The sequence below is a fragment of the Haliotis cracherodii genome, unplaced genomic scaffold (genome assembly GCF_022045235.1).
Source record: "Haliotis cracherodii isolate W230 unplaced genomic scaffold, xgHalCrac1.p SCAF_9, whole genome shotgun sequence".
Classification (NCBI taxonomy): domain Eukaryota; kingdom Metazoa; phylum Mollusca; class Gastropoda; order Lepetellida; family Haliotidae; genus Haliotis; species Haliotis cracherodii.
The window spans coordinates 44,867,045-44,886,234 of record NW_027266343.1 but is presented as its reverse complement, the minus strand read 5'-3'; the positions used below and the strand labels follow the sequence as shown (position 1 = coordinate 44,886,234).

The 19,190-nt window shown below is 39.6% G+C and overlaps 1 protein-coding gene across 1 annotated transcript in view; it reads right to left on the bottom strand.

The window, feature by feature from the left end:
• The window catches only part of LOC139452149 (zinc metalloproteinase-disintegrin-like MTP8), a 41,512-nt gene extending 24,044 nt beyond the window's left edge, over positions 1-17,468 (bottom strand). Inside the window, exons 1-7 of the mRNA XM_071233491.1 lie at positions 17,405-17,468; positions 16,955-17,064; positions 13,981-14,045; positions 5,731-5,797; positions 3,248-3,330; positions 775-838; positions 38-139 (exon numbers count right to left, since the gene is read on the bottom strand). Coding sequence (XP_071089592.1) covers positions 38-139; positions 775-838; positions 3,248-3,330; positions 5,731-5,797; positions 13,981-14,045; positions 16,955-17,064; positions 17,405-17,468 — 555 coding nt within the window. The remainder of the gene's footprint in view (positions 1-37; positions 140-774; positions 839-3,247; positions 3,331-5,730; positions 5,798-13,980; positions 14,046-16,954; positions 17,065-17,404) is intronic.
• Positions 17,469-19,190: the final 1,722 nt, after the last annotated feature.

Sequence of the window (19,190 nt, the reverse complement as noted above, 5' to 3'; positions counted from 1 at the left end):
CACATATATTTGAAGTACAAAATGTTCTTACACTTACATGGGTCTTTGTGTAGTTTCCTGCATTTCTCCTTGGTTCCACTTCACAAGCTGACGTCATGTTGTACTGTGACGTCACGCGTCTTATGACATACCCATCAACCTAAAGTTGACAACAACGTGTGTTAATAACCGAAAACAAGGACAAATGTATGTCTCGCAAACGTTATAACAGTAGCGTACAATGTTGATGATAAATTATATTACAGACTTTGTGCATTTCATTTGCTTGCGAAACATTAAGTCAAATGCCAAATATATCATCGGTTGGCTTATTTTTTTTAACATTCATTCTGAATTGAATGCAATAACACATGACTAATTCATGTTATTATCAGAAAGCAGGAATTACAATGAACGAAAATTTAATTATAATCGATATGATCTTATGTTTAATAACATATATCTTAAGAACGATAATCTATGGGGACCAGGGTTGAGATACGTCCCAAGAATTCCCTTGCTTCTCCTTGAGAGGCGATTGAATTGGTACGGTTGTGAGGCTCGGTGCCTTGGTCGTGTGTGGGGCATCGTGACCCGAATGCCTGGGACGTTGCTCATAATATTGACCACTGATTTGTCTGGCCCAGATTCGATTATTTACAGGTCACCAAGTTAGTTGGAATATAGCTGCCTGCCTCGTGTTAGAAGAAACAAACATATATGTATTGATCTACAGAGCACCATTAACGTAAGCCATAAGCTCTAATTTCATTAGTTCAGAAGAAAAAATCAGACCTGTTTGTCTTTTTTCGTCCGACCCTGAATTCGCCATGATCTCCCCTTGTGAAATATGTAACCACTGTAAGGTAAAGCAACTTAGTTCATATGTGACTAAACCGGGGGTTGGATGACCGATTTGTAGGCACGGTAATCTCAGCTGTGATATGTGCACTTTGTGCCACCATATTCCTACAGAGATTCTGTTATCATACATTCCAGCTTCAACCACTGGTTTGTCTCACCCAGGACCCCTGTCCACAAAGCGATCTTACTGCTGCCATATTAAGTCTGCATTAAAGAGTGAGTGGGTATGGTTTTACGCCGCTTTTAGCAATATTCCAGCAATATCACGGCGGGGGACACCAGAAATGGGCTTCACACATCGTACCCATGTCGGGAAGCGAACCCGGGTCTTCGGCGTGACGAGCGAACGCTTTAACCACTAGGCTACCAGACAGCCCACTGTAATAAAGAAAGGGGGTCTGGGCACGATCACACACATGCCACATAAAGTTATATTTTTTCACTAAAAAAATATTATCTCGCTCATTACAGAGATATTTGAACGTACCAATTATATATATATATGTGTGTCAAGATGATTGGCGACAAGAGTGATTAAGTGAGAGTGAGTGAGTGAATGAGTGAGTGAGTGAGTGAGTGAGGTTTCAGACGAATCTCGACATCAGATTTTAAACACTAAGGGGAGCAATAAACTCTCATTAGCCTACTTATTTATCGTCACCCAAACCATACAGTTATTATATACATTTGATCTACGTTCTAAATTAAATATTACTAGCACCCTGTAACACATAAACCGATTAAGTGACTATCCCTTTGAACTGTACACATCTTTAATCTACAACAGACAGATGATATCCAGATACTATCGATTTGTGTACAAAATCATTCCACCAACGGCGGGACACTTGTAAGTTAATTGTCACTTACACGACCAGCCTGAGCCACAACCACCCGGTAATTGTAGTGATTGATCCCATAACGATCCCTGTCTTATCATTCCAGGGTAGACGCACGCTGACAAGGCCATCTGATGGTCACATATTGGGGTACCAGCATTGTTCAGTTGATATATCCCTTGGGTAGAATAACCAAGTCGCCGTGGCCGAAATTTAATAAAAACTTTATGGATACCTCATATTTCAAATAATATGGCACATTCGTGTCATTGAATTAGAAAAGTAGTATCAAGTGTGTTTGTTTGAACCGAATGGTATAAGGCCTCGTGATCATGGAATATTTAGGTTGCTTCATGAAGCATCTGTTTACGGTCAGAATTTAACCTCGGGGTGTTTCTGGGAGAGAAGGTCAAGACTAAGAATTGAGTGAGTTTTTACAATGTTCCAGCAATATCAATACGTTTGAACCGGAAATGGGCTTCACACGTTGTGCACATGTGGGATCGAACCTGATCAGTCGGCGAGAGGAGCCGACGCTTTAACTACTGACCCGTAAAGATCCGGCGTTGAATAGGTCTTCAGGAACCCATGCTTGCCGTAAAAGGCGACTATGCGTATCGTAAGAGGCGACTAACGGGATCGCGTGGTCAGGCTCGCTGACTTGGTTGATGCATGTCATCGTATCCCAATGGCGTGGATCGATGCTCATGACGTCAATCACTGGATTGTCTGGTCCAGACTCGATTACTTACATACCGCCTTCATATAGCTGGAATGTTGCTGAATGCGGCGTTGAACAACCAACCAACCAACCAACTAGGCTTCTCATCGCCCAAATATGAATTGCTTATGGTAAGGGGACACTAAAATAAGGGTCCGGTGACAACAGGAGCAGTAAAATATTGGCAATAGATAGTGAATGGATACTGACCACGGCAAGGTCAGATTGACCCCCGTGGTCTGGTCTGTCTGCGCACCTGTCATCGTATTCCAATTGCGTGGATCGATGTTAATGATGGCAATCACTGGACTGTCTGGCTCAGACTCGATTATTTACAGACCGCCCTCATAAAGCTCGGATATTGCTGAGTGTGGCGTTAAACAACAAACAAAAAACATGTATAAATATCAGTAAAATTTCCCAAATTGGAGTTATAAATTTCCTGATTCATGTTAGTATGGTTATTATAGTTACGTGTTATGGTTTTTTTGAGGTGACAACAAACAAACAAACAAACTGTCTCAGCATCCCGAGTGGCACGGAGCGCTATCTATCGACCACTGGTTCGCCCGCTTACAGCTTACAACTCCGACAGTTTATAACGTGCGTCGAAGTGTCATCATGCAAATGACGAGACATGTTTTGTGTGTATACAAATTGCGTTGTATTTCCCTGTATCCTCACAGCGCTGTGATGTCCGTGTTCCTTCAATGGTTGTGTTTACTGTAGGCGGAGTTGCAAATATATTTACGGAAGTGTAATGTTTGAAGCTTGAATGTGCATCTCTAGGTTGAGTGCTGTATTCCTGTATTTAGATTCTATGACATCTGTAAATGTTAGTCACCTGTAAGCCTTACACCCAGTTAGGACAACCTGTGACGTCATCAGATCGCGCAGCGCCCCCTGGTAGATGCACCCAGAAGGTGTCTGAAAACAGAACATTCGAAATCTTTATTATGGTCGGTTCTATGGCTGCAATTTAATGGGTTAGTTGGGTTTAACGTCGCTGTGAACAGTTACATCACGGCATGTCAGCTTAATAGAGGAATCAAACCTAAAGGTCTCAGACGTTTATCACTTTCATGAAGCCCACGAGCACGGTAATGATGCTGACAAACCTTGAAACGCAATCAGGGTAAATACGGGAAACGAACCCATAGGTTTCTGGCACGCCCAAGGGTCGCAACTCTGCACAGCGAGTTGTTGCGTCTTAGACGACTGGTAAACAAATGCCTCCTGGTACCAATGCAAGTTAAACATGAAAATGAGGTATATGTATATATGTCGATTGACGGTTGGGAAGGAAACAGTGTTGAAATCCGTGCCAAAAGAATTCCCGAGCGCTTGTTGTAAGAACCAAACAGAATCACGTGATTAGTGTCTGTGGCTTGGCTGATTACTTGTCGTCATACACCAGTGTGGATCAATGCTCATGCTTTCAGTCACTGGGCGACGTGAAATAGATGGAAGATCGCTGAATGCTACCATCGCGCAATGCATTGGCCACTAAATGGATTGGGTGTTAGGCTCGGTGACTTGGTTTACAGCGTGTCATTGTACCCGGACGATGGAATCGCTGCTCACAATATCGATCACTGGATTGTCTGTTTCAGCCTCTTTTTTTTAATTTACAGGCCGCTTAGTGAAATGATGCTGAGTGCGGCATTAAACAACGAACAAATAAACACTCACTGCATAAATGCTAGTTTTCAAGAAGGGATGGACCATGTGTGGATGTACGATAAAGTATACAGGTTGTGGTGTATACTGGGTACATCATTTGACTTTGAAGATAGGCTTTATTTTGGTAACGGTTACATGACATTATATCAAAGGTTTCCTTTTTGTTTGTTTGTTTCTTTTTTAACGCCGCACGTCTGTACGTCTGTAAATAATCAAGTCTAGACCAGACAATCCAGTGATTGACATCACGAGCATCGATCTACGCGATTGGGATACGATGACATGCATTAACCAAGTCAGCGAGCCTGACCACCCGATCCAGTTAGTCGCCTCTTACGACAAGCACAGTCGCTGAAGACCAATTATAACCCGGAATCCTGACTGGACTTCCTTTTTGTCTACAAATGTCTACAAATGACTCATAATTAGAATTGTGTCTGACAAAAAAGCTTCTTTGTTCCAAACATGGAGCAAATGAATTTTGTACACACTTTGCCAAGGGTCAAAGTGGTCTTCGTAGATTGCATTATTTATTCCTTTTCTATATCTGTTATAAAATGTATCACTGGAACGCATTCCTCTCAAGCTGTTCCCATGTACATGTACCTCGCCGTTAGAAGCATAAAAGATAATACAAAGTAAAGTTGTAATTTATGAAACATTTCACGGTCGCACGAACCCCGCTGTGTGTTGTAGTACAAGGTGCAAGTCCGACATTCTGTTTGGGGTAAATTAATCCCTTAATGAGCCCTGTGTATGCTGTTGTAGCGTTATATAAACTATCTGTGACAGTAGTTCAAAGGCCCTGCGATCATCTGTTACCGACTCGGTGTTATGATTAAGTCCACGACTTACTCCACGTCGTGGTAGGACAGAACTTACTGTCATATCCTTGATAAATGTCAGCCAGTGGATAAGCCGGGGATTAATTCCTGGCACAAATTGCGATAAAAATTTCACCATTTGGTATTGCGTGTGTTCTCTGTGACATACTGGGCGGTAGGGCAGCCTTGTGGTTGAAGCGTTCGCTGGTCACTGAGAAGGCCCGGGTGCTTTTCCCACATGGGTACTTATATTTTTTCATTAAAAATGTGTATGATGGTCGGGGGAAAAATATAAATAAAATCATGTATTGTTTTTTCTTTTCTGATCGAACCCAACCTAAAAAGGTACTCTGAAGGTCATTTATGTGACAAACCGTTCCGACATTATTTAGCAGATTGTTTTGAAAGCGTTTAGCGTGTGCGTAAAGGTATAAATGTGAGGTGTGCATGTATGAGAGATTGTTCGAGAGCCTGTGTTACTTGGAGGAGCAGTGGCACCTACCCCGCCCCTCATAAATACCTGGTTTCAGTCTTGAGTAAGTGAGCTTGGATTTAACACGGCTGTGAATATTATTTCAGTTTGATGTGATAGGAATGCCTTAAGTGATGCAAGTCTTAGACGTTAACCACATTGGTAAAACCCACGAGCACGGGTATGGTGCTGACAATCATGGAAACATAATCAGGGCGAACCGGGATTCGAACCAACAAAGGTTTCTATGGGACGCAACTCTTAGATGACTGGGCCCCGCGTGTTTCCTTTTAGTTTTTGAGAATCAACTTCATACTTGCAGCTATGCATGACACTAAGCAACATTACCTCTTTGTGGACTGTAGCGCCGCCATTGTGGACTACCCGGGTCACGAACTTCTGGTGGATCAAATTTCTGAAGAAAATAAATATTATAATCTTGTGATATTTTACCGCATTGTGGAGTAACACAGATATGCTTGCAGTGTCTGATATCACACAAATGAAAGCTGACCCGAGACCACCCGATTGAACAATTACAGTGTCTCATGTCACCCCGTTGTAGAATTCAATTGTAAAATAACAGAGTCACCCATATTAGACAATCTCAATATCCAATATCACCCATTGTACAATAACAGTGTTCGATATCACCCATTGTATAATTACAGTGTCTGATGTCACCAACTGTATAAATACAGTGTCTGATGTCACCCACTGTTTAAATACAGTGTCTGATATCATCCACTGTATAATTACAGTGTCTGAAATCACCCACTGTATAAATACAGTGTCTGATAGCACCTATTGTATAAATACAGTGTCTGATATCACCTATTGTATAAGTACAGTGTCTGATATCACCCATTGTATATATACAGTGTCTGATGTCACACACGGTATCATTACAATGTCTGATATCACCCACTGTATCACACCTATTTTGATATAACCAATCGTACAATTACAGCGTCTGATATAACCAATTGTACAATAACAGTGTCTGATATAACCCATTGCACAATTACAGTGTCTCACATCTCCCATTGTACATTTACAGCGACTTATATCGCCATGTGTACAATGACAGCGTCTGATAGCTCCAATTGTACAATTACAGTGTCTGATATCAACCATTGTACTATTACAATGTCCGGTAGTACTAATTATCATACCTCCATGTCAGAAAGATGAGATCTGAAGGTCCACGTGATCATGATAAAATACTGTGTATCCCGCCTTGGAGGGAAATCATTTTCTCAGCGGGAGAATAAATACCTTATACCCCACCACGAACAAGTCAGGCTGTTTGTGGATTTCTGAGAGGCAGAATAAACCCCTTACATCCCGCTTCGAATCAAAGGGCCGCACGCTTTTTCCGAGTCAATAAAAGTCACGTGATATAGCACACGCTTAATCGCATAACTGTTTTCGATCAATTTTGAAATTCTTTTAATTATTTTCAAATGTCATATTAAAACAGATCGGTAAGATAAATGCGGTGCAGCAGGATCACTCGCCTCCTACCTCCGGCTCGTAGTGTAAAACCTAACGCGGGACGAATAAAACCCCATGCGTTGCCACTGTTAAGGTAGTGCAGGTTGGGCATTCTTCTTTCTATGAGGGGGCAAGGGGGTCCCCCTTATCATCATAGAATGGAACAATATACCCTTGTTAACGGAGGATGACAATGCCAGGCTAGATGACTTTATCTTATATACAGGTCATTAGTTTAATAATGGGAAGTTTACTTGTTAAACAAAATAAATAAGTAGTTTGTTTCCTTTACAAATTGTTCATGTGTAAATTGCTTAACTATTTTGCGATTACACAGATTAGGCCCCATTGAGATTCTTGACGGTACACGACAGCGTGTCTCTTGACAAGACAAACTACACTTCAACAACATAAATCAAAGGAAAAAAAGTATAAGGTAAACACACATCTTGCCACCGCGAAGACATAATCAATAAACAAGCGCTTACTATCAAGTAGTTCCCCTTTTTTAACTATGACTATACACATCTTTAAAGGAATGTTATTTCAAATAAAGTTGTTGTTTTTAAAATTCATAACGAAATAATTATTTTATTTGTTATGACTGAATTGATGTATGTATGTTGAATTCAATGCATGTTTAGGAAAAAATCATATTATTTCAATTTTATTTTTATATTACGAAAATGGAAAGTTGGTATCCCTTTTTAGATTAACGTCGGCCCCTAGGACCCCTTTAACTAGTGTTAAGAGGTTCTAGAATTTATTTCGTTAAGGTGAGTGGGTGAGTATGGTTTTACGCCGCTTTTAGCAATATTCCAGCAATATCACGACGGGGACACCAGAAATGGGCTCCACACATTTTACCCATGTCGGGAATCGACCCCGTGTCTCCGGCGTGACGAGCGAACGCTTTAACCACTAGGCAACCCGACCGACCCTCATTAGGATATGGCTAGTCCGTACCAGGCCCTGGAATAGATATGACCAAAACAGCCCATGCAAGTCTAAAATATTTGGCAAGTCTTGATTACTGCAGTTTCTCTATTTTGTTTTCCTTTTCATATAATTTAATAACTGTGTTTTTTTCTGTAAAATATGTTCATTTTAGAGAATAGATTTTAGTATAGGATATGGCTTCTATATGAAGTTTTTGTTTGTTTTTTAATTATGTGTGTGCAGGGGTCAGGATGGAGGGTAAGGTAGATATAGTGGATAACGTGAGGTGAAATTTATTTTTGTGAGGTTTGGTGTTTAGACAGACCCGAACGACCTATCACTGAAACCTCTCCAGCTTTCACATAATTTATGGAGTATAAACATTCCCTCCGCAATGTGTCAGTAACTTCCCACCTGCGAGATTTGCCGACCCTCAAAAGAAACAATTTCTCTTTGCTACTACATATATCTTAACATCACACTTGTAATTTGCCATGAAGTCATTTCGTCTCTGACAAAAGGTGAGCAATTGACTTTGTGAGCTGTTCTTTTTTTACCTCTTCCATTTTACAGCACATGTTCATGTGACATGCTCCATGGTCATGCATCTGTGTCATGTTAACTCTACTTTGAGGTGAATACAAGACGATATATTGTTTGGCAACTGAAGTTAGTAAACAAATAAAATAATATTCTATAAAACGAATAATCATTTTTTAATGATAAATGAATAAATAAAAAACTACCCCCTTCTAAAAAGCGTGTAATTTTCAAATGTCTTGTACCATTCATTTAATGCACCATAATGTGGAGAGCTTGTCTTGTCTCGCAAATCTATTTTCTTTCAACACGATAAAGTGATTTCGATCAGGTGTTTATCTATATTACCTATCTCACCATACAATTTAGAGCCAGTGTTATTGGTTCGTAAACAACAATAGGTATCCCAAAGAGATATCATATGACAGTTGATATTGGATTGAGAGTTAAGAATGAATTCCTTTGGATTGGCTTTTACGATTGCCAAGTTTGAAAATATTTGCACTTTTTGTAAGCACTACCTGACTCTACATGACGACATGTTCAAGAACACTTTCATAGTGTTACATTGGTAACACATACGTATACTCGCAATATATACTCACCGCCAAAAGAAACGCGAACCATAGAAACATAAAGAGAAGAATGTACTTTGAGAGGAGATGTTTCCAAAGAGTACCACTTAATGACAAAACCAGCAGTCAGTAAAGTGTTACCACAGAGTGTCTTTATTCTTATCACAATATGCTGCACGTGATTTCAAATCTGTATAAGCAAATCCTGTACGAGACAAATGGTACATGACGTCACACGTGATGCGTTCATGAGCATCGGTTCACACCACATACCAGTATGTTTGTTTGTGCATCCAACCAATCTAATATCTCATGAATATGAGTAAGTCTTCCTATATTAACCAGCATGAATGGTATTCGCATTTCTTTCGACGGTGAGTATAAATGTGCTTTCAAAGGTTCAAAATCATAAAGCTATTTAAAATTATTAACATTACAAACAGGATTCAAGTTTATCTGTCAGCAAGAAACAGATGAAAATATATGTAATTTCCTTACTTCGGGGATAGTAAAATGAAGGTGTTGCAAGATTTGTTTATTGTATGAAAAATTACATGTAGATGCAAAGGTTGATAACTAAATAAAATTGCCTCGCAGACAATGACGTTTTATATTAGTGTAGATGGGTGGACTTATTTTAATTTTTTAAACCCACATGCTACTTTAGTTTCAAAATGTTTCAGATTGTTTTTCGCCATAAATATTTTTTCAGGCTGGTGGTATTGTACTATTGGAGGAACCGAGAACCAAGCGTATCTTACAGTTCCGAGGGCATATGCACAATACTACCTACTGAAGTAATATACCACAGGTACACATTTGGGTATGCTTGTATATCCGCTGATATTTTAACATAACAAAGAGGATACCTTTTGGACACTAGCATCACATTTTATGGTGATTCATAACACATGTTGATGATTTATAAATCGTACAGTGGACTCTGCTTTTAACAAATATTTCCTATGATTATGAAAAGCGGTTTGTCGCTTTCATTTCTTACCTTTGAGCAAACAAACATATAAAATTAGTTCATTATTCACTCATACGTCTTTGGTCTGGAATCAAAGAGTATACAATATCAGAATGAAGAACAACTTTCGGTCAGATTTGTTGAAAGCTCAAAAGCATCTTAGATCCATCCCCGTCTCGTGCTGAAATGACCCTTCTCCACAAGCGATATCCGTAACTGCTCACATATATAACTTGGCTTGCTGTGTGACCAAAATACAATGTCACATCAACAGATATCTGGTGTGTCTCTGGTCGCCTTTAGAACATATAGTATATCAGATCAACATATATCTGGTGTGTCTCTGGTCACCTTTAGAACATATGGTATGTCACGTCAACAGATATCTGGTGTGTCTCTGGTCACCTTTAGAACACATACTATGTCACGTCAACAGATATCTGGTGTGTCTCTGGTAACCTTTAGAACATATAGTATGTCACGTCAACAGATATCTGGTGTGTCTCTGATCACCTTTAGAACACATACTATGTCACGTCAACAGATATCTGGTGTGTCTCTGGTCACCTTTAGAACATATAGTATGTCACGTCAACAGATATCTGGTGTGTCTCTGGTCACCTGTAGAACATATGGTATGTCACGTCAACAGATATCTGGTGTGTCTCTGGTCGCCGTTAGGACAAAATATGTCCGTTGACAAGTCTCCCTTCATGTTTCCTTGTTTATTTCATGAGTATCGTTACCTCCCAGAGTTCTTTGTTTCCTATATTTATCTTTTCATCCTTGAAACCAATTCTGTTCGTGGTACTACTGCTATCGTATGAATGTGTTCCACCGAGTTTTTTCACTCTGCGTTGATAAAAGGGTTAAATATCATGACGGTAATTGTTTTGTTTTTATATTTTAGCGGCTTCAGTCACTTTGTCATGTCTTTTGACAAGAAAGTGATTACAGTGGCTTAGTGTGTTAAAATGTCAAACAGGCCGTCAGAAGTAATGCCCAAAATCCATTTATAAGGATTAGCGTATCAAACCATAAGCTACTCTTATTGGGGTAGATGGATTGTGTGAAAAAAAAGAAATTTTCCTTTGAATTAATTTCTGTTTACACAGTTATCATATAACAACAGAAGACACGAGTTCGATAAACCAGTGAGTTAAAAATCAAAATTCTCACATTATAACAGTTAATCTTCGTATTTGACGAGGTGCGGGTTGAGTGCGGATTAAAGTTCTAATCCCCAAACAGATACACCCACCCCACACTATGACCCCCCACCAACATATTCCTCTCTCCACCCGAATCCCCAACCCCAACCTTCGCCATATGGTTCAAATGCCTTAAATCATGCCAATAACGTTTCTAAAATCACATCAATTACATTTTTATATAATTGTTTATGAGACACCAATCACGTTTTTCGATGTACAAAGGTAGTGAGTAGCGTTATATAAAAACTAGAATGTGTTAAAGTTTCTCATGTAAATACCAGTAAACGTCTTTGTACCTTATAGGTTGATTGAAACAACATACTAGTATTATATTTACAGCAGCTGATACTGTCGTTTAATTACCAGACGTGTTAATGAGTCAGTGTCTACTTTTAGTGATCCCAATACATGCACCATGCACTTATATCAGAATAATATTTTTAGTCATGGGAATTTTCAGGTCTTTGATACAAATAATTATAATCACAATATATCCAGCAGCCATAGCAACACCACAAATACAACTGATAAAATATATTCGAATGGCTAAAAAGCTCAATGTGCACTCAAGAAGTAATGGTAAAACGCAACCAGAAGGACTTTAACGCCAAAGGTTTTTACTCTAGAAAAGAATGATAGATCGGTTTCAAAATTCCAAATTGTCGTCTACAGTTGGCATAATATTACCGACTGCTTACAAAGGATCAGCGTCAAGCAACAACTCAAAACTACACATCAACAATAAAGAGCATAGGAGTTAGCAGACATCCTTGTCGAATCCAGGCTTTTGTAACAAGGAAACCGTCAACGGTCGCATATAATTCATGTATGTAAAGCTGCGTTTGTTTCGATTGTTCTCAAAGATATACTTAGGCATTGAAAACTGTAAATAAATACGTTTACATTTTTATCTCGTGGATAAATAACATTTATCATATTCGACGTAATAAGCGCCGCGCCCTAATAAGCGCCCATATATTGTCTGGTGAACAATCCCAAATGGCACCTCTTCCGATTGATCAATGTACATAAGACTTATTTATTCGTGTATAATACACACTCGCGTGTTATATGCACCCATAATTACTGGCAATTCAATTCTGGAAAAACATGTTTGTCGTGTATAATACGCACAGACTTTTCTTTTGTATCATTCAGGCTGTCAGCATAAACCATGAAATTTACGATCTTTCCACTCTGGATTTTTTTCACCAAAATTCTAATAAGAGCCCCCTATTTTTAATTTTAAGAGGAATAAAGTCGAATACGGTACACTGGATGGTTGACGTCTACTTCAATTGATATTTAGGTATGAACTACAATATATCATGTGCTAAGATAAGAAACAGTCACCATAAAACACGCAACAGTTTTGTATTAGCATTAAATAGTTTAACCAGCTTGATTAATAATCATTAAAATATCTCTGCTTAAGCAGTGTTTATTGTACAATGCAAATGTTCCAATTTGCTCGAACGTAGAGAAATCTGCACAAAGAAATACACAGCCATTTACAAGATCGTCATGCAATGAGTGATCTTATTGTTGAAAGTAGCAAATTATGATTATTTTGATATGCATAATGGTAAAATAATGAAAGTAAGAATATATACGCTAGAAACTATCAGACGAAGACGGTGATTAGTTTCTTTAAGTATCTCATATTGCTATACACATCATAGCAGAGTTTGATGCCATAAAATACATGCAATATCCTTCCTTCAGGTCTATGAGACACTAAATTATTAAAATAACACTGAATTAAAATATTAAAATATATTTATTACAGTAGAGTACCCCAACTACCCCATAGCATACCATTCTGCTCACATATTTGGATATTCATAATTGGAACTAAAAATGAAACTAATGCCAATGTAATAGTGCTAGCCCACTCAGACACACTGTACTGACTTCGAGACGACTAGTCCTTGTTTAAGCCCCTTAATGCCGAGCGCCAGGCAGGGTAACAATAAACACCGCCTTTTAACGTCTTTAGGTATGAAGCGGCCGGGGACTGAACCCCCGCCCTTCCGCTCTCTGGGCAGACGCTCTACCACAAGACCACGGAGGCGATCTTGAAACTGGAAGACAACAACTATATGTGAACATATTGTTCACTTGTGGCGGACATATAACACTCCACTGTCAGCTCGCGTTTGAACTTGGAGTATGTCTGCGTACATTGTATTAACAAGATTATTTGCAGTGTTTCAGAGATCACAACAGCATGACAACATGAAGAGAATATACAACATCGTCGTTGGAGACACAGGTGCCCAAATAAGATTTCATTCGAGTGTAAACAGTTCACGATGTATGGGTATTGTAAAGCATTAGGCGGGATTACAATCCGTACTTATTAAGGTGTTGTATGGAGAGTCGTTGCTGTCTGGATACAGAGATTCATTGATAGTGTTTATGTGCCACTGATAGCCGCCTCACTTGTTAATAAAAATGCGTGGAAGTTATGCGCCTGATAATTATCACCTAATCTGAATCATATTCAAAAGATACTTACGGCACAATGTTAACCAGTTTTGATAAGGAAATTGATATCCACGAATTTGATTTTAATTTTAGCTTTTCATGTTAGTTATGAATAGGATATTATTTATTGTAAGATAAGTTAAGTGGCATTTCTGGTATCCTCGCTGTTTTTTGGCTGGAATATTGCTAAAAGCGGCGTACAACCATACTTACTGGATAATTCACTTCAGGATTGTAATATAGCCTTTGTTTTGGCGGTTGCGGTAAAGACATCCTTTAAAGGAATGAAGAATGAGGCAAACGAACTATTTTAGTCTTATGTAATGAAATATATGACACTGTCGATTGTGGCGAGTCGCTGTCATCTTACCTGTTGCGGACAAGTACCGCCGTTATAGAAGCATTCAACTTTGGAAGGTGTATCTCCAGCCAGCTCTGAAAGAACAATTAGTGTTCAGATTTTGAAGGCATATACTAGCATGCTCTGAGAGAACAATTAGTGTTCCAGGTTTTGAAGGCATATACTAGCATGCTCTGAGAGAACAATTAGGGTTCCAGCTTTTGAAGGCATATACTAGCATGCTCTGTATATATTTAGCAAACTGTACCGTGTGAGACAATAAGGGGTTTAGCTTAGGAAGACATATACCTAGAATGCTTTGAAAAAACAGATAACGTTCAGCTTTTTAAGGTATAAATATCTAGCACGCTCTGAAAAATGAAACCATGTTCGGCTTAAGAAGTTTGTTTGTTTGTGTGTTCAGTCATCGAGCCTTACCACCCGATTTCGTTGTAGTCGCCTCTTACGACAAGCATAATCGCTTCTCAGGACAAGCATGGGTTGCTGAAGACTTATGCTAGCCAGGATCTTCACAGGTATCGGCTTATACAGGTATATATTAAGCATATGTAGGTAAGCTTATGAAGGTATATATCAAACATATCATGAAATAATGTTCAGCTCATAAAAGCATATATCTAGTACGCTCTGAAAGAACAACTAGTGTTCCGTTGTTGGTAATAATAATAATTTATAAAAATACTGATATTAACCATCTCATGGAAGGTCAGGCTTATACGTACTTAGGGATACAGGTTAGAGACAAACTCCAGAATGCCCATATCAAAGACTAACTTCGGGCAGAATACAAATGTAGACTTAGGAAAAGTTTGATTAACGTGGGGGCTCTTCATAACAGAATTGTATTGTGCACTTTAGCACACATTTATTTGTCTGATGATCCTCTTGTGGAGCATGTCCAGACTCATGATGAAAACAAGGCATTCCACGGTTTCTTAAACGGGCCAAGGATGTGGGATATAATCTCAATGTCAAAGTTGATTTTGTTGATGGTTCTTCACTGCTGGACGGTAACGAAATGAGTGTCACCCAAGAGAAGTGCCATATCAAATCGGCCCAGACACAGTGTTTCAAGGAGAGGCTATCAGAACGACCACTGCCTCGAGTTAATATTCAGTGTGTTGAGAAGGACAGCAATCCTGCAGAGTCCTTCGCTTGGATGAAGTCGGCTGGTCTGAAAAATGACACAGAAGGCTTTCTGTTTGGTGCACAGGACCAGTCACTTCCCTCTCAAAACCGTCAATGACATCAAGATGTAAATATGACATGTAGATTATGCAATGAATTTAAGGAGACTGTCCACCACATTGTCGGTGGATGCCCAGATTTAGCTTAAACACAGTATCTTAAGCAACATGAAGGAGTGGCTCGCTCCTTTTATTACCGTCTTCTCCCGGCTTGTGGTTTTGACACAGAAGTCCATCCATGGTACGACCCAGAATATGAAGAGGGCGTCATGGAAAATGATAATTACAAATTTCTTTGAAATAGGCCCGTATACAGCCTCGGGCCTATCCAGGCCAACAAACCTGACCCTGTCCTCTTTGATAAATCCAATGAAAACATTTATATCATTGAATTTTCTGTTACTTTTGACACAAGTGTGACTGCCAAGTGCCAAGATTCATGAAACACATGGGCAAATATGCGGTCCTCGCGCTTTCCAAATATTGCGCTTGCATCCCAAGTACCAAGTTGTCCAACTCCCCATTGTTCTCGATGACTTAGGTTTGGTACCTCCCAATCTGTTGGCTGACATTGGTCTGGGTAATGCAGAAGGCTGCAGTGTTGGGGAGTCTTCACATTCCCCGAAATGTTCTCGGTTGGTTCTCTTCCTGGAAGAAGTCCCATTCCCTGTCTCGGCTGCGTGTTGAGGGGACAAGGTCCCTGGGCTGATAACGAGCATAAACAGCCTGAATGTGCCAGAATCACCCAAACCCTCTTTGTTGCATTTTTTTATTCTAATCTGTACATAATAATATCAAATCAAAATCTATATACCCATTCAACGCATTATATTTGGATGCAGTTCCCTTCAATCATGATACTGCTTTTGAGGGTGACTTTCAGGTGTTTAGTCAATAAAAAAACGTTAAAGTAAAACACAACAGGGAGACTATTAGATATACAACCGTCTGTCAACGCGCAATTGTGGTCGGCGTGTCTTGCACAAAAATCAACTCGTGTTTGTTCTTCGAGTTTCACAGCTTACATGCCTTACGTGTGTTTTAGTCAACAGCGCGTCGCGTCAAAAGCGCCTATGGAATAAACTGGAACGTTAGCGACAGTTAGAGACGCACAGTGTATATACATAAACGAAGAATCAATGTTTTGTATTTTCGTAGGAAATGTTTTCTAAGGTAAACTTTTCAGATTTGTGCAAAATAACAGAATACCGGAAACATAATCATAACTATATGACTACAATATACAATATATTCCTGGTATTCCGTAATTGTCATTGTTTTATTTCATGAGATTAGTAATAACATGTTAAATAAGAACTACTATTAATAATGACGTGTAATGCTTCAATCAGTTTCCCCAACTCTGGAAACTGCCACAAGGGAACAGCTATCTATTCGCACTTTCATTTATGAATCATTCATATATCAACATCTGTCATGAAGTGAAAAACGTTACAAGTCGCATGTACAAGTATATCAACAATTATTATTTTAATTATATCCAGAAAAGTGGAAATACTCACTATGCATTCATTAAATAAAACTAAGTGACATTGTCCCGGTTCGCCCCGATTATGTTTTCAGGTTTGTCAGCACCATACCCGTGCTCGTGGGTTTCAACGAAGTGGTAAACGTCTGAGACCTGCATCATTTCGGGCTTTCCTCACACATTAAGCTGACACGCGGCGATATAACTGGAATACTGTTAAAAGCGGCGTTAAACCCAACTCACTCACCCACTCACTCACTCATCAGTAACATTGAAACATATGTTGTTAATGCAAGTAAATATATACCGTAATGTCCAAATAAGGTCTTTTCTGTCCATTCTCTTTGTACTGAAGCCATCGTAGTGTCGCGCTCTGTGAATCCACCTTGCTCAGAATATCCTCAACTTCGGACGTTGCTACGCGATCAGACAAAAATATAGTACATAAAAGAAAAATTGTGGATACTTTGGCTGATATGTTAACGTCATTCAGCTGTGTCACAAAAATCACTAAAAGTAATATCAAGTTAACGCCAAAAGCATATTCATTCAATGAATTGACAACAGCAATCGTTTATTCTTGAAACTACAAACAGAATTAATACTGTTTATTTCGTCGTGGGGGAAAACGAAACTAATGTTTCATTACAAATTGAAAATGAAATAAAATACGTATCATCAATGTATTTTCTCGTTTTTTAAATACTTGAACAATTTTAAATAAAATCGGAAAAAATCGAAAAAAGAATTACTTTACCTGACGTTAAAATGCTCACGCACAAAACCAACAAAGTGACAACTAAAAGCAACCGAAAATCCATCTTCAAATCTACAATATGTTGCCCAACTGAATACCTAGACTACTCTGGTCTCTTGTTTGTATAACACAGGTTTAAATCCTATAATCACGTAGTCATCCGATTGCATTTTCGAAGTAAATCCTTAAATTTAATCCAATCGGCGTCAGCCCTTTTCTTAGACAGGAAGAGAGTGGGCATACGTGACCATGGACGCGGCCAGACCGACTGGTGGTATCATGATCAGTGGGCTGGCTGGTAGGGTCTTGCAATAAAGTACTCATGTTGGACGATTAAATTTGCTGGTAGTTAAATCGCAATCAGTGAGATATACTTGTAAATACTTAGCGCCTGAGCACCTGGGTATCTCTGTATTGAAGCTAACCTTTATCCACCTTTATTAGTGTTAACATGCCACATCTGCCAAGAAGAGTTTTGTTGAGAGATAATTCCAATGTAACCTCAGATATGACTTAAATTCTTATTATATATACTTATATTGAATATTTGCTACTACCGCCAAGATCTGTTTCCGATGCGGCTCACGTCGTAGACCATCAAGTGATGGACTAGAGAGGGACAAAACGTTGCCCGTATTATTTCGTTTGATTTATTCTTAATTACTTAACAGATTTTTGGCATGAAATATTTGTGCACCACATTTTCAAGAACTCACAACTGTATGAGGTAATTGTTAGCACTGATGGTGTTCGGGAGAACTTTGAGAGTGTGAGTTCGAACCCCGGATGCGACTCAGCATGCCCCCGGATCAGGATCCGCCTATGTGTGAGTGAGTGAGTGAGTGAGTGTGTGTGTGTGTGAGAGAGAGAGAGAGAGAGAGAGAGAGAGAGGGGTGTATGTAAGGTGTGTGTGTGTGTGTGTGTGTGTGTGTGTGTGTGTGTGTGTGTGTGTGTGTGTGTGTGTGTGTGTGTGTGAGAGAGAGGCCGTGTGAGAGAGGCCGTGTGAGGCCGTGTGTGTGGTGTGTGAGTGTGAGGCCGTGTGTGTGTGTGAGGCCGTGTGTGTGTGTGTGTGTGTGAGAGAGAGAGAGAGGGGTGTATGTGAGGTGTGTGTGTGTGTGTGTGCGTGAGAGAGTGGGGGGTGTATGTAAGGTGTGTGTGTGTGAGGTGTGTGAGTGTGAGGCCGTGTGTGTGGTGTGAGTGAGTGAGAGTGAGTGAGTGAGTGAGTGAGTGAGTGAGTGAGTGAGTGAGTGAGTGAGTGACTGTGTGTGTGGCTGTCCAGGGCCCATACGTATATCGTTGATAGCCTGGCTGTTTATATATAGATCTAATCTTTTGTTACATAGCGTCTATTCTCCAATTCGTGGGAAACGCCCAGACTTGGCCTAGAACTTGCGCTTTGTGTCCTGTGTGATACTGAGGCACTGTGTCTGTGTTATTGGGGAAATTATTACCTGATAGATTGCTATACATCATAATATGTGAGATAGCAATCATCCAAAATGCTTTTAAATGACTTGAAACTAACTTCCTTGACCTGCGACATTGCTGGTGCTCAGTCCCCCTTTCATGAGGTATCGTATAAAGCCAAGAAACGCCGTATGGGTACACAAGCCTTCCCCGGGAAATACTGAACTGGCTGCATTGGTGTTCCACCATGCACAAGTTTACATAGACCTCCCTATGCTTAGTGGGACAAGAGGTCAGACTCGTTTACTCGATCATCGTGTCCTCTTGGTCTGGATCGTAGTCATGTCTTCCTGTGCAACTACTGCAGGCGTTGGATTCA